Source organism: Notechis scutatus, chromosome Z, assembly GCF_049901735.1.
Source record: "Notechis scutatus isolate UNSWTSFEM ecotype Mainland chromosome Z, rNotScu1.2, whole genome shotgun sequence".
NCBI classification, from domain to species: Eukaryota; Metazoa; Chordata; class Lepidosauria; order Squamata; family Elapidae; genus Notechis; species Notechis scutatus.
The window spans coordinates 138,946,710-138,969,836 of NC_142025.1; the positions used below are offsets into that span (position 1 = coordinate 138,946,710).

Below are 23,127 nucleotides of genomic sequence, written 5' to 3' on the forward strand. Positions count from 1 at the left end.
CAATCAAATAATAAAAGCACACAAAGCAAACCTCAAAAATTACAAAATATTGTAAACTATATAAAAATCTTTACACTTATCAAGCTAATTTGTCAGTGGTCCCAGAACTATATTCTGTTCTTAGTTCTGTTCAAATGCATTTTCCCAGAAAAGCCTAATAAAGCGTTCTCCTTTTTCCAAGGCAGACTTATCTGAAGAACTCATCTGAAGAAATTTCTGGAATCTTACTTCCTTTGAATGAATTGAAAAGGACAGCACACCATGGAGGAAATCCATGTCCTCATTTCTCTGAAAGGGCAGTGAAATAAAATCCATCAATATTGCTATAACCCATACTTTAACTATTTTTCCATAGTGGCTTTCCTTCAAATCTGGATACAGTGGGAAACAATATCAGAAGAATCGTGTGTTCCATTTCACAAAACACCATCACTACATTAACTTTCCATAACATTGTATGTTTAACAGATTTAATAGATAACAGGTTTAACAGATTTAACAGATAATCAGAGTTGGAAGGGTCCTTCTTTCCAATCAGAGTCCTTCTTTCCAATCAGCCTCCATTTTATTTCTAGTGCCTTTCTCCCAGATTGGAATTGGACCTGATTTTTCTTCCTAGTATTTGGCACGCCAAATGGAATTCCAAGTTAACCTGACCAATGGACCTGGCCTGAGTAAGCCTTCACCTTGTCAGCAGCAGATCAATTGTGTCTGTGGGTGGTTCCTCCCGAACCTTGGCCATTTGGAGTAAAGAGAGTTTTGAGCTCACTGGCTGCTTGGAAAGAAGGTAAGTACCTTTAACTTTTAAAGCCCAAGAAAGTGAAGGAAATGTAGGTATGATGCCTGTGTGTGTGAGTGAGAGGATCTTTCTTCCAATCATAGCTGGATCCTGCTCCCTCTGAGTCTTTCCTAGCCTCAAAAAGATCGGTTCAACCAACAGACCCTGGAAAGTAATGGGGTTTGGCCAGAGTGCAGGACCTTCTGTTGAGGAAAAGGGAAAGGTTGTGTGAAAGTAGAATGGAAAAGTGAGTGACAGAATCAAACCCAGGCTGACATCTTTCGGCAAAGTTCCATTCTTTTAGGAAAAGGAAGGAAGGCAGAGACCTCCCAGATCCCCTTGAGGTCTGAAACTGAGGCACAGGGCTAGGGTGGCTTAAAAGTCACCTTGCAATGGTCTAGTGTGGTTTGAAAAGTTGCCTTGCTCAGAGTTGAAAGATTGCCTAACTGGGGAAAAGTCTGAAAGATTGCCTTGCTGGGAGAGGGGACTACAGGGGAGGGTCACTCTGGGGATGCAGGAGAGTAAAGGAAAAAACTCGCTGTGGGTAAATGGGTCATAGTCTTGTCTGAAAACATGGGAAACTCTGAATCCAAAGTTCTACCTATGTTTCCTTTAGGGAGACTGCTAAAAGCTTGGTATTAAAAGAGGTAACTCGTCCAGGCGGGAATGAAAAAGAAGCATGCATGCCAATTATGTAAAGAGTGATCTTTGCTAATATTGAATGAAAAGGGTGAACTCAAATCCATACAAAAACTAGAGGAACAAGGTATAAAGATGAATTGGTTTTCATATGCGCAAATACATTCAAGGTACGATAAAGATTCTAAAATGGAAGGTTTCTATGATAAATTGACTGATTTAGATAAGATTTTGACAGGTGCTGATGAAAAGGTGATTAAAAAATTGTATGGATATTTATTAGAAATTAAACTAGAAGAAGAACAAGTTAAAGAAACTATGATTGCTTGGGGGAAGAATTTTGGATATGGGATTGATCTAGAGAAATGGCAAAAATTGTGGTCTCAAAATTATAAAATGACAATGTCAACAGCATATAAAGAAAATTTGTATAAGATGTTTTACAGGTGGCATTTTCCCCTGACAAGAATAGCAAAAATGTTCAAGAATAAATCCGAAAAATGTTGGAAATGTCATCAGACACCTGGCTCATATTATCATATGTGGTGGACTTGTGCGGATGCTAAAAAATACTGGACTAAAATCCACACGTGGTTGGAAAAAATGACAAAAAAACATATAGACTTGAGATATTTTTATTGGGAATTTTACCTGAAATATATAGTAAAGACTTGAAATACCTGATTGTAAATGTATTAACAGCGGCTAGGATTGTATTTGCTAAAAACTGGAAAAATGAGAAAATATCATCACAGGAGGAAATCATTAAGAAAATATTGGAATGTGCTGAAATGAGTAGATTGACATTTGAAATTAGAGAACAAAAGGATAAACAATTTTATAAAATTTGGGATCTTTTCTATCAATGGTTAGACAATAAAATATAGTAATGAAATATGTAGACTTTTAGAAAATAATAAATATATAAAGATGTACTTCTTTCTTATTATATCTACAAAATGATTTTAGGATAGATTTGGGGTGATAATATGAACTGTTATAAAACAAACTAAGTAAATTATGATTATCTTGTAAAACATGAATGAATAAAAGTATAGTCAAATGATTGATTAATAATGATACTAAAGTGTTGTGGCCCCGAATCCCAAGCCTATGCTGTCAGAGGAAGAAGACCTGGAAGATGAGGAGGAGGAACTGGGAATGCCTTCCTCCCCAGGACCTTCCTCTCTGGCAATGCCTTCCTCCCTGATAATGCCTCAGGTTTCATCAGACAACCGAGAGGAACAGCCTGAGATTAATCAGGAGGAAGGCATATCGGAGCAGCCCCTGAAAGGGAGTAAAGAGGAAGAGTGTTGGCTTGATCCTAAGCAGTGTCGTAGGGAGAAACGTGAGCAGCAACGTAGGAGGCAAGGGAGAGTCAGAGAGTGAGCTGAGTCATTGAGCCACACCCCACAGGGTATAAAAGTGGGTGTGTTTTCAGCTGGAACTTTGTACGGGACAAAGTTTAATCTTACTTCAGATTTTCTTCATGAATGATTTTTGTGGACTGCCTTGTAATTTTCTGTGAGTAGATTTTTATTTGTTATCAGTTTGGACTTGACAGGCAGAGGGTGTTGGAATGCCAAGGATATTATCAGTTCCAAAGAATTAACTCTGTGAAGTCCGAGCCAGTTTGCCTGCCTGTGTTTGTGTGAGTTTGTATTCTTTCATCTTTTGGGAAAGAAGAAAAGTGAGACAGAACACTAAGGTATTTAATTTTTGATTGAAAATACGAGATTATATGCAATGTAATTGTAATTGAAGACTACGAAATGGAAGCACAAAACAATTTGTAAACCAATCAGCACACTGTATGTATACATATGGAAGATGGCTTGATGTTTTTATGTTTTGTTTGTTTATGTTTGTTTTTAAAAACCAATAAAAACTTAATTTTTTTAAAAAAGAGATCTTTGCTCAGGGACAAAGCTGGAAAACCAATCTGGTGAAATAAAGATACTTAAAGATAGATAGATAGATAGATAGATAGATAGATAGATAGATAGATAGATAGATAGAAATATATAACATTGATTTTTCTCTGTCTCTTCTATGGAACCAATTAATATGTTAAAATTTTTGCCCTTCCTGATTTAAACTTACTAAGATTTGTGACAAGAATGACTAGGGTGTGTAAACCTGAGAATTCTGCTGTCCCTTGTCTTTGTGAGTATATGTGTGTCTAAGCCTTTGTATATATTATGTAAATGTAACTGTTAAATCCCTCAAGGCAAGAATGTTAAATTCTGTTAGAAAATAATGTTAAAATAAGCAATGAAAAGAAAAATATCATTACCCAACTTAGGCCAGCAAAAATAGGGTTAAGAGAACTGTGTCCCCTTTTTTCTTTCCTCCCGTGTTTTTAAGAACAGCCCTAAGGTTGGCAAAGAAGGGGGTGATTAAGCTCATTTAGAAGAAAAGTTTTGTTTGTTTGTTTTTTGCATTTTCTGTATGTGTTACAAATGGGTTTTATCTTTCTATCCTTTTCCTGAAACATGAGGTAGGTCGTCTCTCAAGTTTGCTTGGGTAGAGAAATAACCTTTTTCTTATTTAAGAAATAGCAATAGCACTTTGACTTCTATACCACTTCACAGTGCTTTTATAGCCCTCTCTAAGCAGTTTACATAGTCAACATATTGCCCCTAATAATCTGGCTCCTTATTTTACTGACCTCAGAAAGATGGAAGGCTGAGTCAACCTTGAGCTGGTGGAACTTGAACTGCCAAATAGTTGACAATCAGCAGTCAGGAGAAGGATGGGTCCATGAGGCTGTTTATGGATTTCTGTGGAATTAATGGAGTGTCCATCAAGAACATGTACCCCTTTCCCCCCATGAAAGACATGCTGGGATACCTTTCCAGAGGAAAGATATTCACCATGCTGGACTTGAAGGAAGCATATTACTGAGTAAGGATTAAAGTGGAAGATAGCTTTCAATTGCCTCCTGGGATTCTACCAGTTCCAGGTGATGTCATTTGGGCTGCAGGGAGGCCTCAGCTGTAATCATGCAATTAATAAATGAGGTGCTGCAGAAGCATTTATATAAAAGGTTCCTAGTGTACTTGATTGACATCCTCATCTACTCTGAGACAATGGAAGAACATGCAAAGTTAGTGCATGTGGTGATGAGGAAACTCCTGGATGCTAAACTTTACACCAAAATATTGAAATTTGACTTTCATAAAGCTAGCCTGGATTATTTGGGCTATCAGGTGTCAAATGAAGGAGTGGAAATGGACCCTGGGAAGGTGAAAGCCATGTGGATGTGGGAGGCTCCTTGAACCAGAACACAGCTGCAAAGTTTTTTGGGCTTTATCAATTTCTATAGGCAGTTTATACCGGCTTTTGCCCAAATCACTCTGCCAATCACTGAGCTACTAAAGACAGGTGGAGGGGGAGTAAAACCCAAGCCCAGTCAGCTACTGAACTGGACCATGGAATGCCAAGCAGCTTCTGAGAAATTCAAATGGCTATTTGCAGAAGAACCAGTCCTAAAACACCTGAATCGGATGAACCGTTCATCATACAAGCTTACGCCAGTGATGCCCATAGGGATGAGATGGCAATGAGGGAGAACCTGGCCTGGAAGGGAGACAGACTGTATGTCCAGGCCAGTTTGAGAACCTAAATCTTACACCAAAGCCAATATATGAAATTGGCTTCGTTAAAAACCTTCCACCTGGCCAGGAGACACTTCTGGTGGCCTAAAATGAAGAAGGATATAGACTTATGTGATGAGCTTCCCAATGTGTGTGTCTGTGAAACGAATGCCAGGAAATACCCTTGGGTTCCTGCAGCCAACCATGGGAAGAGATTACTATGGACTTTATTGTGGAATTGATGGAGAGCAGGGGAAGTACAGTGATTTGTTTTCAAAGCAAGCCCACTTCATTGTGTTCCCCAAGCTTCTGTCAGTTCAGAAGCTAGATAAACTATTTGTACAACACATCTACCAGCTGCATGGAATTTCAAAATGCATCATCTCTGACTGGGGTGGGTGGGTGCGGTTCACTGCAAAATTCTGGGTGGAGGTTGTTGTTGTTGTTGTTTTGAAAATTTTATTTGGGTTTTCACAAAAAAACCATAATACAAATAAAACATCTTTTTTTGAAAATAGCATGGTCCTGGGTTACACTTCTTCATACAGACACAAACTCAATTTCATGCTCACTTTTATGTTCTATTCCATATCTTATTACTTTTTTACATTTTCTACATAGTTTTTCTTCTCTCTTAATTTTCTCAATTTTATTTTAATTATCTCATATCAATTCAAATCATTATATTTATACTTTTGTCTGTCCTGTTTCAATTTCATATTTTCTTTTCTCATTAAACAAATTTTCTCCTGTAGTTACTAATTGGAGTATGACACTTTTATATCTTTTAATTTTATCCATTCAACTCTTATTTAAGCTTCAATATATACCTTGAGGTTATAACATTCAATATAATACATAACTTCCAATCGAATTCTTCTTGGTACATTCTTAAAATACACACTATATTCTTAAAAAGTGATTATAAATATATGTAATTAAAATGCTCATTCCAATTCAATTCTATCATTAATATTCATTAAAGTCTTAACATCTTTAACATTACTTTTCAATTAAATATCATACTTCCTTGGGAACACTTATAAGCTTTCCATAGTTAATTCCTCCCCCCATTTCTCTTCCCTTATATTTTATAAAACATTAAATAATTAAAAGGTTCCCATCTTTTCCTCATTCAATTCTCTCATTCATTTCATTTCATTTATTTATTAACAAACATTTCAGTAGATTACAATAACTATTTTATCCATCATTTTAATCATACATTGTTTCATATTTTCTAAAATTATTTATTTCTAATATAACAATACTATCTTATGTACCTTTGCAGAATCCCTTTTTCAATTAAATTTTCACCCATTATCTCTAAATAGGCCCTGTTTCTCCATATCTTGTTTCCGTCCTTTATAACTTCTTTTCCTTTCCTTCTTCCCTCTCTTCTTTTCCCTCCCCTTTTTACCCCCTTGTCTCTCTAGTTCTAATTCTCTCTTCTGTATTCCTCTCTTCTGTTGCTTTCTAATATTATACTTATTTTTCAAGTTATTATTCCTTTTGAAAAACCTGGTTGTTTTTTCAAATCTTAAACTTTTCATTCTCTTTCCCCCCTTTCCTTTTTTTCCCCACATAAAATTACTTGTTCATTAAAAATGGCTTCTTCTTTGTCCCAGTCTTCTTGTTCTCAGGCATTTCTTGTTGTTTCTCATAGTTCGAGATCTTCATTTCTAAGAATTGAAATACAAAGCCAAAAGAACCTCTCCCTTCTTGTGCATCTTCTTTGTACTTTTTAAGTTCTGTTTTCAGTTCATCTAAAAGTCGTGCCATTTTAAAACACTTTTAAACAACCACCCAATTAATTTTAGTCATTCAAATGCAATAACCAAAAAGCCAGAGATCACCAAATAATCCAAATACTCCCAAGCTGTTTCTTCATGCTTCTTTTTTTTTTTTTAAAACAAGTTTTATTAATTTTTAAAACACACAAATTATCATTATTCATTACATGTTTAAACCTTTTTCCCTTGTAAATTTAACAAGTCAGATAAATTATGATTCTGTTTTAAACCATTTCCATATAATATACCAAAACCTCTTATTCAATTTCTCTTTACTTCTCTTTACTCTTATTCAATATCATTATTATTATTTCATCTGTTTCTTTCTGACTTAGTTACCATTATTCTCATTCTATATTTCTACAAGTTTTTACCAATTCTCCCCCCAAAAAAGACATATACACACAACACACAAAACATAAAAAAAATATCTTTTTGGAAAGTAACTTGGACCCAGGTGTCTCTCTCTTCATGGACTTCAATTATATTCATGCTCATCTTACATATCATTACTTATTTTATTTACCATTCTAAGCCTTCTATATTAACTTCTCCACATATTTCACACTTCTTAATTCTACCTTAATTAATCATCTTAGTTTAAATCATTATATTTGTATCTTTTGTCCATTTTTTATCATCCCTTTGTCTCATCCCTTATGAAAAAAAAAGAAAATCAGTTTCTCCTGAAATCATTAATCAGAGTATGATGCCTTTCTATCTCCCCCCTAAGTTAATCAAATTAATCTTTAAAATAATATCTAATACCCAATCAGATTTTGCTTGGTACATTCTATCTAACTAATACATCCAACACAATTAAGTGCATAATTAGAGAATAAATCCAAATATTAAAAAGAAATACTATAATAAAAATTTCATAATAACATCCATACCATAATTTTATTAAACTCTTTAATTAAAACAATATTCTAAACCCCTCCTATTATTAAGTTTTAAAACCAATCATTTTTAAACATTTTAACATTTTAATCTCTTATCAACTCTTAAACCATTGCAATACTACCATCTCATCTTATGTACCTTGCAAAATCTTTTTACTTTATCCATTATCCATAAAAAATTCCTTTTTTCCATTTAATTTCAAAACGTTGTAGCTTTTCTCCACCTTTTCCCTTTCTTTCTTTTCCCAACAAACCTTTCTACCCCCCCTTCTTCTAGCCTCTGCCTTACCGGCTTCCCTTCTCTGTCGTATTTCTTTTCCCCTTTGTTTACAATCATCATATTGGTTTTGCACTTTATTTTTCCCTTTCTTAAATGTTTTTTTTAGATCTTAAGTCCTTAAATCCTTTAGTTTTCTTCTTTTCTCTTCTTTTCTTTTCTTTCTCTCTTCTTTTTTTCTGGATCAAATTCTGAGATTCATTAAAGATGGCTCCTTCCTTTCTTTCTTGTTCCTCTGCTGTCTTCATCTGTTGTAATTTTTGTTGATAATTAGTAAGCGCCATTTCTAAGAAAAGGAAAGCTTCTTCCACACCATTTCTTAGTTCCTCAACAGAAAGAGCCATTATAAATCTTTTCTTTTCTTTTCTCCTTCTTTCTTCTTACAACAACCAGAATATTCAAAAGAAAATAAAAAAGATAAAACAGTCCCAAAGTTATCAATCAGTCCAAACCAAGGCAGAGTTCTCACTTTCTCCTTCTGGGGTAATATCAATCAAAGAGAAAGAAAGTCCAAATCTGTTTAAAGTCTTGTTACAATATATTCTAGTCTTCAAATCCTTAAGGCATCTGCTCCAACAAATCTTAGCATACAAATATTTTCTTTTTTAATCCTCTCTCTTCCCACTCATCGCTTAAAACCAATTTCCACCTAAAAAAATAGGTTTCTTAATATCCAGTTATTTATTCCGTAGGAAAAGAGGGAAAGCTATCCTTTCAGCACCTTCAAGCAGCCGCTTTTTTCCTCTTCTGGCAGGTATTATTCAGAAAATCATACTTTTCAGGAATTTTATTAAATATGTCTTAGAGTCCTAGGAGCCAAGAAAAACTTTCTCCTCTCAATCACTTTCTCCACTTCCTCCTGCGCATTCTTACCCGGCTGCCAGCTTCTTTGTGGCGGCCATTACGGACCGCCGCTGCACCGTCCTGGGAAAAGGGGGTTCTGCCGGCCAGGAGGGGGTCTGCAGCACCCCAAACCCTTCTCCGGATCCCCCTACCTTCAGCTGCCCCTGCGGGCAGCCTAGCTCCGTACCCGGCTGGGTCGGAGCCCCAAAACGGCTAGCGCGGCAGGGATCGCGCAGCCGCAAATCCCTGCCGCTTCGCTGAAGCCGACAAACCGGAAGTCCTGTTTCTTCATGCTTCTTTTTTCCACTTTCTCTTCCTGGGGTCCTACTATTTTGTAGCCAAGTTTCAGTTAAAATGTATCTTTTAGAAGTCTTGTTGAGGTTTTACTGTAATTCCAGGCAGTCTCCTCCCTTTTTCCAGATCCTGCCCTTTTTATTCTTTTTCTCTCCTTTCCTGCTTTTAAAAGGTTTTAAGTATCCAGAAATCTTTATTATCCCTTTGACATTTTATTTTCAGCTTGAATGCCTATTAATGTCAAAGTGGATCCCCCCAATTTCTTATTTAGGTCTCTTTAGCTGGCAGTATAGGAAAAAGGAGAGAAGAAGAAAAAAACCAAATCCTTTCCCTTTTCTCTCTCCTTCACTGCTTCAGAATCTTCTTTGGGAACAATGTTACTTTTTTTAGTTTAAATTCCAGGATACCTTAGTTGTTGCTTTTGCAGTTTAACCCGGTCAACCAAAACTTTCTCTTCTTATCTTCCTCCTGCACATTCTTTTCCAGTCGAGTTCTTCTTTGAGGTGGCTATTTCTGACCACTGCTGCAACCACCTTCGGGAAAGGGAGTAATGGCCAGTTGAGGAGGAGAGATGCGGTTCTCCTCAACCCTGCTGGCAGTCTCCCCCCTCTTCACAACCTTTACGGGGTGGCTTAGCCCTGAAACCAGCTGGTTCGGGGCACTCCAGCAGCGAGCACGGATCGAAACCGCACACAATCGCGGTTTCGGTCTGTCCACAAAGAGGCTCAAACTGGAAGTCCTGGTTGGAGTTTTTAAAGTTAATAAGTTCCTCCCAGGGGCTTAGTTCTGCGTTCCAAACAAGAACTAACAGGATGGCAGAACAGGTCAACATAATAGTCAAGTAATATTTGCATTGCTATGTGAACTATTAGCAAACAAACTGGGCAGAACTCTTGCCATTTGCAGAGGTAGCCCATAATAACTCAGTTCACAGCAGCACTGGGTTCACCCCATTCAATGTGGCTACAGTAATGGAGTTTTTGCCCATGCCAGAGCTTCCAAGGGAGCCTCCTCCTCAGTAATGCTAGGGAAGTGTATGGACACTAAGAAATGCTTGGGCAAATGTGCAGAAAGCTTTGGTGAAGGCGGGAGAGTCACAAAGGAAACAAGAAGATCAGAAGACACCCCCCCCCCCAGAAAGAGAGTTTAAGATCATGAAATAATTGAAATTAAGGCAACCCTGTAAAAAATTGGGTCCTAAATATAGGTCCTTTCCCAGTTGTGCGCATCATCAACTCAGTCACAGTGGAATTAAAACTGCCAAAAATACTAGGGAATCCAGGGTTCGACTGCTGTTTGTTGAAGCCCGTTAAAAGCTCTAACTTGAAAACGGTTGGAAGGGAACCGCCACCCTCTATTGGGGGGGAGGGGAGAAACACTATGAAATTAATAGAATTCTAGATTCAAAGTACTATAAAGGGAAATGCTACAATGGAAGGTGTACCCAATGTCAGAAGCAGAATAGGTGAAAGAAGAGGACGTTAACACTGATAGGGTTCGTGGGAAGATTCCATGCCCCAAAAGCTGCTGATATAGTTCTACAGAGGAATTATTGAGTCTGTCATCTGCACCTCTATAACTGTCTGGTTTGGTTCTGCAACCCAACAGGACAGACACAGACTTCAGAGGATAATTAGGACTGCAGAAAAAACAATTAGTACCAACCTGCCTTCCATTGAGGACCTTTTTTCTGTATACTGCATGAGTCAAAAAGAGGGCTGTGAAAATATTTACAGACCCCTTACATCCTGGACATAAACTGTTTCAATTCCTTCCCTCAAAACAATGCTATAAAGCACTGCACACCAGAACAACTAGACACAAGAACAGTTTTTTCCCAAATGCCATTACTCTGCTAAACAAATAATTCCCTCAACACTGTCCAATTATTTACAAAATCTGCACTACTATTATTATTAACCTTCTCATCACTCCTTATCACCCATCCCCTCCCACTTGTGACTTTATGACTATAGCTTTGTCACTTGTATCCTTATGATCTATATTGACTGTTTCCTAGTATGATTTGAATGCTTATTGTACCCTATGACTATTACTAAGTGTTGTACGTTATGATTCTTGACTCTTGATGAATGTATCTTTACTTTTATGTATACTGAGAACATTTGCACCAAGACAAATTTCTTGTGTATCCAATCACACTTTGTTCCATATTAGCATTCTTGGAATACCCTCACCTGATTGGCCCAAACGGACTACCCTGTGATTGGCGGAGAGAACAGCAGTGATTGGCCCGTAATGAATCAACCGCGATTGGTCGTGCCGATCGCGGGAGATTCAAAGAGCTGTCATTGGCTGCGAGCCGCCAGCAAATCCTTATATGAGGGGACTGCCACGGCTCGCAGGTCCAGCACAGACCTGTATACTAAAATAAAGAGCTGAACAGTCACCCTGGTCTCGCGTCTCCTTTCCCGCGATCTAACACTGGTGATGAGGGTGGGATCCGGAGACAAGAGACCAGTCGAGCACATGGCACCCAGAGCTGAATGACCGACATGATGGCCAGCAACAATGAGCCACCCGCACCCTACGACCAAGCAGCCGAGGACTGGGAATCATACATCGATCGATTCCTCATGTTCCTCAAGAGCAATAATCTGAAGGATGCCAATGGCCAGAGAAAAAGAGCTGTATTCTTGACACACTGCGGGCCCGCGGTGTTAAAGATGGCCAAGGTGCTGGCAAGACCCTGAGACGTGAAGGAGATGGACTGGGCAGACCTCGATCAGCTACTACGAAGCCACTACGCACTGGCCGTCCCCAATCTCATCCGACGGCATGAGTTTTACCGACGAGACCAGAAGGAAGGGGAGAGCATCGGGGATTTCATGGAGGCCCTGAGGAGCATCGGGTGTGCATGCGGTTTCTCCAACATGGACAAGGTTTTGCGGGACTGTGTGGTTCTGGGACTAAGGGACCCCATGCTCCAGAGCAGACTGATGGCTCGATCAGACATCACCGTCACTGAGGCCATTGCCGAAGCCACCGCAGCTGAGGCCGCCAAGAAATCAGCAGCCAAGATGTGCCAGATGAACACAACGGACCGACAAGAAGCCACCGGAGCTGACCTGTCTTCAGGAAAAAGACCGGAAGCAAGCTCCAAGGCCACAACAACACACCACGAGGACATCAAGTCCTCCCCCAAGACTGATGACGAGGAGGCCGAAATCCACAGATTGCAGTCCGAAAGAGACCGGCGGGATGGAGAAGTTGTAAGTCGGGGTATAAGTGCACCGGATGCGCAGGAGACCATCCCCGTTCGGAGTGCTGGTTTCTAGATGCCATCTGCTGGCACTGCGAGAAGCGGGGACACATCACCAAGGTCTGCCACAACAAATGGAACTACAGCCCCCGGCAACATGACAACACTCCCCCCAGAAGCCGGAACAAGCCCACAGAAAGCTGCTGGAGCCGCGACGGGTGAAGCAAGTGGCTCAGCGAAGACAGGCGCAGAGAGGAGACACACCAAACAGTCACCATTGGCCACTCCAACACCTCGGACGCCCAAAAGGTATGCATGCTGGTCGGCATCGAAGGCCGGCTGCAAGAGACTCCAATTTGGAGTCAGCGTGGCACCAGGGGTGTTCCAGAGTCTAATGGAATGACTATTGCAAGGAATTAAGGGGGTGGTGCTGTATTTCGATGATGTCTTGGTGTCAGCAAAAAACAAAAGACAATTGGGAAGCCGCCTAAGGGAAGTCCTGCAAAAATTCAAAGACGCAGGGCTAAAAGTTAAAAAAAGAGAAGTGCCAATTGTGCACTGAAACGGTGGAGTTCCTGGGGTACCTGGTCGACAAAAACGGCATCCACCCAACAGAGAAAAAAATTAAGGCCATCAAGGAAGCCCCCAGACCACAAAATAAAGCGGAGTTGCAGGCTTTCCTAGGACTGATTAACTTTTACAATGTTTTTCTGCCACAGAAGGCAACAACGGCGGAACCGCTTCATAGACTACTGGACAAGACAGCTACCTGGTCCTGGGGAAAGCGAAAAGAAACCGCATTCCAAAAAATAAAAGACTTCCTCACATCGGAATCAGTCCTCATCCAGTATAGTGAAACCCTACCACTGACGGTGACCTGAGACGCTTTACCATTCGGTGTCGGAGCCATCCTGAGCCACACTCTGCCAGACGGGAGGGAAGCACCAATTGCATATTTCTCCAAGACACTGTCCAAGGCAGAGCGGAATTATAGCCAGCTCGACAAGGAGGCTGTAGCAGCGATCAGCGGCGTGAAGCGGTTCCACAAGTACCTATACGGTAGGAACTTTTTACTTATCACTGACCACAAACCACTCCTGGGGATCCTGGCAGGGAACAAGGCCACCCCTAACATCTTGTCACCACGGATGACGAGGTGGTCCGAGTTCCTTGCCGCCTACAATTATCAATTAATACACCGCCCCGGAAAAAACATCTCGCACGCAGACGCACTAAGCCGCAACCCCTTGCCAGACCTGGAAGACGACCCGGCACCCACCACCTCCACTCTGCAAATAGAGACATTGCCCAACCCACCAATGACCGCGTCAGACATTGCTAGAGAGACTATCAAAGACAGGAAACTGGCGTGAGTCTTGAGCTGGGTAGAAAAAGGGTGGCCGGAAACCGAGGGCGGCGACCAATTTAAACCGTTCCAGAACCGGCAGACTGAACTTTTTACGCAAAAGGGATGTATTTTATGGGGGGACAGAGTGGTAGTTCCGGAAACATTGCAATCAAGGGTATTAGGCATGCTGCACGAGGGTCACCCAAGCATCGTAAAGATGAAATCCCTAGCCAGGAGCTACGTCTGGTGGCGGGGGATGGACAAAACCATAGAAACATGGGTGGCAACATGCAACAAATGCCAAAGATCCAGGCCAACCCCCCCCGCCGCACCAGCCCTAGAGTGGGAAACACCCAGGGGACCCTGGTCAAGGGTCCACATAGATTTTGCGGGACCCACCAAAGGACACACATTTCTAATAACGGTTGACGCTTACTCAAACTGGTTAGAGGTGAGCGTCATGCAATCCACCACCACAGAAGCGGTCATAAAAAAACTAACCAAACTGTTTGCCACCCATGGACTACCGGACGTGCTGGTATCTGACAATGGCCCACAGTTAACGGCATTGGCATTCGAACAATTCCTCGCCGAACGGGGCATACAGCACGCATTGACAGCGCCCGCTCACCCGGCGGCGAATGGGCGGGTGGAACGAATGGTCAGGTACACAATAGATGCACTAGAAAAGATTGACACCAGAAACATACATGACAAAATTAATAAACTACTGACAATACAGCACATAACACCGAGCTCAAAAACCAACAAAAGCCCAGCAGAACTCCTAATGGGCAGAAAACTATGATCACACCTAGACAGGTTGCACCCGACATATAACTCAGAAAAACCACTAGACTCATCTAGCAGGTACCACACATTTAGACCAGGAGACACGGTCTACGCAAAAAACTTTTTGGGGGACCCACTCTGGGTGCCAGCCCAAGTAACCCAGGTGACAGGACCCTGGTCATACCGGCTAACCACAGACAATGGAAGGAGCTGGAAATGGCACATCGACCAACTAAGGTCGAGAACAACCACTGACAACACAAGCAATGCACAAACACCACAAATAGACCTTAATAAAGAAATCAGAGGGGGGAAAACCCCAAACACTAATCAAGAAGGAGGAGAAAATCCTCCCAGAATGCAACCAACCGAACAACCACCCATAAACGGAAAAAGAAACCAGCAATACTTACCAGCAGACGACGGCGACAGAAGAGAACCAGCTGAGGACAACCAACAAGAAGCCTCGCCTGGAAGGTGCAGCCAAGCCAGTTCAACCAACCCGGGAAACCCGGGCGGGAACAGCAGAGCCGACAACTCGACCGACCTGGGTAGACCGGGTGGGAGTTGCGGCGAGAGGCCTGACTCACCTTTCCAGGCGGTTCCATCGAGAAGGACGGGAGCAACAAGGATCCTGTCCGAACCTGCCAAAGACCACGCCACAACTGATCTGCGCAGGTCAAGTAGACAGGTTAAAAGCCCCGCCTACCTACGGGACTACGTTGTGTAGGACCAAACCAAGAGGGGAGGGGTGTTCCATATTAGCATTGGCGGAGAAAACAGTAGTGATTGGCCCGTAATGAATAATGATATTAATCTATGTTTGATATCTTTCCAGATCTCTCCTTCTTCCCAATTTTGAACCATTCTCAAAACAACTAACTGACAGTTCATAATTGGACAATGTGACCAAACTGGAATGGGCAGAAGGAGAAGCTGTTGTTTAATTATACAAGCATTGCACAGGAAAAAGCAGAGTTGGTTTTTATTCTTGGTGTATCCAATAAAGTTTTGCTTTTGGGATTTGCAAATTTCTAAGAGTGTCTACTTTTCTTGAGTTTGCTAATCATAGGTATAAAAAATTGTGTATTAAATAATATAAAAGTTGTTTTAAGAACATTGACCTAAAGTGGTCAGAGAATCCTACTTTACAGTAGGCAGTAAGAAAATAAGAAACAAAGTTTTAGGATAGAATAAATAAATAGAATAGAATAGAATACCTTTATTGTCATTGCATTCCACGAATACAATGAAATTTGAAAGCTACTCCAGCACAGTGCCCCAAACACCATATAAAAATCATACTACAAAGTATTTAAAAATTAAAATAATTATAATAATAATAGGACTAAATCACAAATGTACTCTTGGATTTAAGACAATTACTGCCTTGGAAAAGAAACTGTTTCTCAATCTATTAATCCACATTTTAAGATACCTGTAGCGCCTCCCTGATAGTAACAGTTTGAAATATGAATGTCCAGGATAAGAACGGTCTGTGGAAAAGTACAGATAGTTTAGTGTAATGGTTAAAATGTTGGGCTAGAAACATGGGGGTTATGAGTTCTAGTTTTCTTCAGGTATAAAAGCTGGTAGGTGACTTTGGGCTTTCTCTCTCAGCCCAACCTACCTCACAAGATGCAAACGTATTCAGGAAAACTTTTCCTGAGCCTCTGCTGCCTAGAAAATATGCACATGATCAAATTTCCAGTCCTTGCAGAAATTTTAGGAAACAAAAGAGAAAGTGGGTGGAGACAGACATGAATTTATATAGTGTAGGAAGAAAACTTGATTCTGATTCATAAAGGAACTCTGGAGCAGAATCTTTGTAAAGCTGGAATACTAAATCCCAAAGATTTGTGATCACATCTCTGCAGGTCCTCCTCTTATAAATTCCCTTCTCCTGACTTCTCCACTCAATCATGGAGTTTTCAAGAACAGCACTGGAAGAGTTTGATCCTAAGTTAATAAAACGTTCAAAGCTGGTGGAAGTTGAAGGAACCTCTTTAATTGATAACACTGCTGAAAACCTGGACCTCTTAAGGAATTTTAAAGCCCAGCCTAATGACCTACTCATTTGCACTTATCCCAAAGCAGGTAAGTGGGGAGGAGACATGGAAGAGCATGATGGAATTTTTTGGGGGGAAAATATACAAAGCTTAAATTAAAAAGACCAAGGAACAGGAGCCCAATCTCTAGGTCAATCTATCTGTTCTCTTCATTCCTCATATCAGGGACTACTTGGATGCAAGAAATAGTGGACATGGTGCAGCACGGAGGAAACAAACAGAAATGTGCAAGGGGTCCCATATATAAACGGATTCCCTTCATAGACTTGTTTCCTATGAAACCCATATCTTCAGGTGAGTAGCAAGATACTGTTTCATGGAGGTGATGGGAAAGATTTTCTTTACCACGAGACTGAATTATGTCCATCCCTCTCCCCCCCCACACCCCACGTGTTGCAGGTTTGGAAATGGCAGAGGCAATGCCTTCCCCACGTACCCTGAAATCTCACCTCCCAGTCCATTTTCTACCACCTTCCTTCTGGGAACAAAATTGCAAGGTTAGAGCAACTGCAATATGGTTGATGGAATCTAAGCTTTTCAAGGTAGACCCAATAAGGAAATAAAAGCCATGCAGGCCAATCCTATATTTGTTATAAGGTTATGATAACAAAATCTTGCAAGTCTGAATGCACTTCCCTCTTCCCTTCCTTTATCTTCATGAGAACTGGGGGCAGTCTTGTCTGAAATGTTTTCTCAGGTTACAGTTCTGGTCCAGACTCAAGTTTCTTTTATCTGCCCAAGACCTTGGTATAGGATCTTCCTCCTTCAAAATAATTCCTTCTGGGAAAGCAAATCTTAATTCTCATCTGAATTCAATCTCAGTACCCTTTTCAGCTTCCTAAATTAACCCAAGAGCTTATATGATGATAAGAAGATATGTAGGAACCTAAAAATGAAAAGCTTAATAGGTTGAACTGAGTAGATGAGAGTTTGGAGCTTGGACAGATTAGGATCTTTTTATGTGTTGGAAAAGAGGCAGAGATAGTAATAAGGCGGGACTAGATGTTTGTTTGTGTGAATGTGAGTATGTTTGATTTGATTATTTGCCATTAAGTCTTTGTCAACTCTAAGAAACCACATAGATATATGTATGCATGCATACGAAAAGCTTATCCTAGAGTCTTGATGATAGGGTCCTTGGTGCTTTCTTGTTTTCTTGAAGACATTTCACTACTAGATAACGACATCAGTCTTTATGGTTTTCTGTCCATTCTGTAGATCATTTATATAGCTAGAAACATTAAGGACACCATTGTTTCCTACTTCCATTTTCACCGCATGAACCAGCGTATGCCAGAGCCAGGGAACTGGGATCAGTTTTTAGAGAACTTTCTTGCAGGAAAAAGTAAGTGGAAGTTGCAGAAATAATGGGAATGAAAAGCATGTGGGAACGGATTGCTGAATCCCTAGCAGTAATATGTCATCGTGCCCTCGCCATTTATTTGTTTACTAAATTTACTTGCTACCCATCTCACCATAAGAAGATTCTAGATGACACTCACCATTGGTCCTACAGAAAACATGAAGTATAGCTACCAAACTACTCTTGAAAAAGAAGTATGGCTCTCTCTATGCCAATGATAATTTTGTAACTCAGGAAAAAAAAAAATTGTTGATCATTTCCCCCTTAAATCTGAGAAGGTTTGTGCCATCGTTTCCCCCCAAGTTCCGATCATATCTGTTGTGAATGAATAAAAGTAACTAAGCCCAAATGCAAAGCAGGTTTTGGAAGCCTGCACATTTGATTGGTCCTTGAACAGCGAACAAGGATTGGTTCATAAAAGCCCCTGATTGGTCAAACTTAGGACACTTCTTATTGGTTACTGGTTTGAACCTTATGCACTTATTATTGGTTAAAAGGGTAGCAGCCAACCCTATAAAAGGGTTACTGCTGCCCATAGCCTTGCTCTGTTCTGTTCCATTTACTGTTATTAAAGAGTTGAAGTCACTGGTCAGATGTCTGGTCTCCATTATTCCTCAAACATAACAATATCCAACCAGGATGGTTCTATACCCATAAAAGCCATTTTGAGGGGAAAGCTGGGTAGAGCCTAGAGTTATGAAGCAGAAAGGAAAGAGAGGTAAATCAAGATTGTTTTGCCATTTTTTTTTTTTGCAGTTGCATGGGGCTCTTGGTTTGACCATGTCCGAGACTGGTGGAAGGCTAAGGACCATCACCCAATCCTGTATCTCTTTTATGAAGACATAAAAGAAGTAAGCTGCTTAGGCGTGCGCACATACATAATACATTTGGACCAAACAAATTTCAAACATGAGATAGTGGATAACAATACAAGCTGTAGGCCCTAAGGAAAGATCATTCTGCACTGAAAGCTATTTTATTTCTTTAGGGGAGTTGTATAGCTGCCCATCTTACGAGCTATAGCTCTTGGTAGCTCTCAGCAACAGTAACAAGAGCATTTTAAAACCCCTCAAAACAATGAAACCACAAATCCCAGTGTTCCAATCTAAACCAACACTCTGTAATATATAAGAAACCACAAGCAGACTCATATCTGGGAAGGGAAAGAGGATCAGCATTTTAAATCTACCAGAAGTTTGGGGGGTGCCAGACCTTTGGGAAAGGGAGCTGCTTCCTACAGCATTATTTTCTGGTCCCACTAAATGATATTTAACGGAAGGGATCTGGATACACCTATCCAATTGGACATGATGGATAGAAAGATGGTCCCACAGATAAACTTATTCCTGTAGCATGCAGGGTTTTAGAGATGATAATCAGCATTTTGAATCACATCTGGAAAGAAACTGGAAGCCAACGTTATATATGGTATAATATGGACAGATATGGATAAAATACAAATGATTACATGAGAAAATTTATACAAGGCACTCTGGGCAGGGCCCAAAGATGAGATACAAAAATGCCCATTTTGTTGGCGCTCAGAGCTTATTGTGGATTACCTCTTGACTAAAAGAGAAAAGAATAAGCTTCATTTTATAACTATTTCAATCAAGAAAGTGTCAAAACATGGCCAGAATTCTCTCCATATTTGTCTTAGGATCCAGCCAGAGAAATCCAGAAAGTTGCTCACTTCCTCGACATTGAACTCCCAGACCCACTTCTGAAGGAGATTACTGAGCATACAAAGTTTGAGACTATGAAAAACAACCCCATGGCCAATTACACCACTCAGCCTGCCTTTTGGATGAACCAAGCCCTGTCACCATTCATGAGAAAAGGTGAGGGTCAAGAACTGCAACTGAATTTTAACTGCATCCAATAGGAGGGGCTGGTGAAGTTCTCAGGAATAGTGGCAAACCACCCCCCCCCCCAAGCAATAGGCATTGACTTCAGAATAGTTGTAAAGGAACACTGTAACTTGTGCAATTTGCAAATCATTTCAGAATAGAACAATCCATCATAGAAAGTTTGGTGTGTTCAAAAAACACTTTTAGGGTGTATCTTCATTTTTAATTTAATTTATCAGCATACATGAATTTGCAGAAATGAAACAACTTGTTGAATATGATTATCAGGATTTACCTTATATAATTTACATAAGTGTTGTTTCAACCGCAGACGATGCAGACATGGATAGGAGGAAAAGATGCCAAATGATTGGGAAGAATAGATACAGATTATATAAAGCAGGAGAGTTTCAAATAAAAATGTATTGTGCATTCAAAAGTTTTTTCTACTTGGTCTGTATAAGATGGCAGTCACAATTTGTGATTTCTTTTTTAGAAAAGAAGGTTAAAAGTTGAATCTTTTGTTCTAGACAATAGCTAGGATGTGAATTACACATGGGTGGACATGGCTTGGTGGTCATGTTATTGGCTGGGCATGGCCAATTCAATATCACTCACATTGAGGCACGCATCTCCTTGCCTGGCCTCTCATGACTGTGGGGATTCGGCAACAGTCATAAGTGTGAAAAATGGTCATAAGTCACTTTTTTCAGTGCCATTGTAACTTTGAATGGTCACTCCACACAAGCAAAGTACCAGCAAAGGAGGGGGGAAAAACTCCAGAGACGTTCCTGAGACAGGAAGTCTAGTCCTGCCAAGAATGTAATAAGGGTAATGGAGAGGCAGTTTCTGTAAGAAACACCAGAATGTTTCCTTCCTGCCTTCCTTACAGGATTAGGACAGTAATTTCTTCTAACAACCGGTTCTCTGAACTGCTTAGAATGTTAACAACCAGTTCTAGCGAATAGGTGCGAACTGATAAAATCCCACCCCTGATTCAAAGTTATGATGGACCTACCTGGGCCTACTTATGACTCAAAGTTCTGATTGTGAAGAGTTATATATCCACACATATTCTATTCTTTATACTGTTTCTATCTTCCCTTAAAGTATTAACAGAATCCACAATGGTCTGAGAATCAGTATCTCCAAGTTAATCAAATTAGAAAACTTCCTCAAAATAAGTTTCCCAGACTTAATATACATATTAAAAGGATAGTGTCTACAAATAAAGAGTTCATTAAATTAGTCTCCCAGAGGAACTGCATTTTTGCAAGAATAAACACACCTACACACACACACACACACACACACACACACACACACACACCTCAATTGTCACCCTAGAATCAGCATGTAGGCATTTCATCCTGGAAAAGATTCCTCTATACTAATCTGCTGCTGTAGCCCATTTCTCTGCAGCCTGCCCCTAAATTCAAACTGTTTTGCTTTTAGGAATGAGTATTTCTTCTTTCCTTACAGCTCTCTGGATCTCATTTTTATTTATTCTTGCACAGCCCCGGCTTGAGTTGGAACCCCAAATTATTCTTCTGACATGATAGTCAGGTGTCCCTTCCCTCCACATTCACATGACTGAATTTTGGATGGGCAAGCAGGCCATGGTCACCCAGCCACTTTATAACATTTTGCCAAAAACTCGTATTTACTTCTGTTTTTTGGCGAACCCATACCCATAGCAAACTGCTGGTTCACTTAACGACTGCTGTTTTTGCTTAATAACCATTGCATTTGCTTTGCAACCATTATGGCTATTTAATGATTGCTGCAAAAAAAGATCATCAGTCACATGATCGGCCTATTTTACCACGATCAAGACTTGTGACCTTAAAGAGCAGACCTCCATTGCCGGCATAAATTGAAGACTACCTGTATTTCACCGACAATCTCTTCTGACATGCAGATCCTGTGTGTCCACTTGTAATCCTCCTCCCCACATAGGCTCCCCTTCAGGTTGTTCCAGCAGTTGTTCTACCTGATCCGGTTCCAGGGTGTCACCTGGAGGGACCCTCTGAAGGATGCACATTCCATTGCTGAACTATTAAAACAGTTGTAGAAGAACTCAGGAAACAGAAATGGTTTACTTTGTTTTCTTGGATTTTTTCCCCATCTATAGGTATTGTAGGAAACTGGAAGGAGCATCTTACTGTGGCTCAAAATGAAAAGATAGATGAAATCTCATCCCGGTTATTAGCAGGCAGTGGCCTGGTCTTCCGCACTGAGCTGTAAGTCTTGAGAATAATGTAATTAGGACCTGCCTATGTCATTGGTATGTGTTCAATAAAACAGGATATTGAAAGTCCATATACTTTATTTGTACTTTGGGATTCTTTTTCTCCTGGGGCACTGAGGAGTCTTACTTCCTCCCACGGAAGGAAGAAATCAGGAGCCAATTTGTTGTCCATTTTCTGGCCTCCACGGCCACCAGCAAAGAAGGTGTTCTCCCCTCTTCCTTTTTCTCCTCTTCTCCTGCCACCATGAATTAGGGTACATACACCCCTCCAAAAGAAACCTTATATGCTCCATGACTGAAGCTACAGATGGCATTTTCAACATATATTTAGCAGTCTTCCAAAAGTCTGCTTGAGACATGTTACTTTAGTGCCCCAGAAATACACCGATAGCAGCACTGGACACATGTTTACAATATTTTGTGTATTTATTAAATTGATATGGCAGCCATCTCACTATCCAAAGGGAATTGAAGTCCTCTTGAAGAACACTGTTCTAGAGGAAGGGAATAGGATAATTTGCCACGGTCAGCTTGCCATGGTTTACTCATTGCTGCCTGCTCACTACAGCCAATACAATAACTCATTGTGGGATAATTCAACAATTCAATTTAATTAGTTAAAATAATTTTTAAAAAGTTAATTTTTGCCATTCACATTTTATTTGTCCCTCCTTTTGCATTCCTTATTCTGTTCCACCATTTCTTTGATATCAACGTAAGAAAGACAAAGGGGAGGCAGTAAAAGCATGCGTCTGCTTAGCGGTCAGGACCTCCGTGTTCCATCGCTACCAGTTTGGAAGAGGGATTGCAACATAAGCGTAAATGGAATCCCTGGGAGAGTGAGTGAGAGATTTTGTGAACCGCAGAACTCTTTCTAGTTTTGGTTTAACTTTAAAAACAGCTGTAGACAAGTTTAACCCGACCTTCAGGAGCAGGCATCTCCCAAAATGTGAGATGACAGAAAATACAGATTTCAGGCTAGAAGAGAAAATGAGGCAAAAGTTTGGAGTGAATCACCCTTGCAGTACATATCAATACACTTTAGAGCATCAATTGAAGGAAAAATTCACCTGAGGCAGAAATTAGGCAAGAGTAATGGATCT

At 40.4% G+C, this 23,127-nt stretch overlaps 1 protein-coding gene across 1 annotated transcript; it reads left to right on the forward strand.

Annotated features, from left to right (window-relative positions):
* Nucleotides 1-522: 522 nt before the first annotated feature.
* Nucleotides 523-22,098, forward strand: LOC113418620 (sulfotransferase 1C1-like). Its single transcript, XM_026677605.2, has 8 exons — nucleotides 523-787; nucleotides 16,369-16,588; nucleotides 16,726-16,854; nucleotides 16,960-17,057; nucleotides 17,779-17,905; nucleotides 18,680-18,774; nucleotides 19,584-19,764; nucleotides 21,908-22,098. The coding sequence occupies exons 2-8, from the start codon at nucleotides 16,414-16,416 to the stop codon at nucleotides 22,018-22,020; spliced, it is 918 nt and encodes a 305-aa protein (XP_026533390.1). The 5' UTR covers nucleotides 523-787; nucleotides 16,369-16,413; the 3' UTR covers nucleotides 22,021-22,098.
* The last annotated feature ends 1,029 nt before the right edge of the window (nucleotides 22,099-23,127 follow it).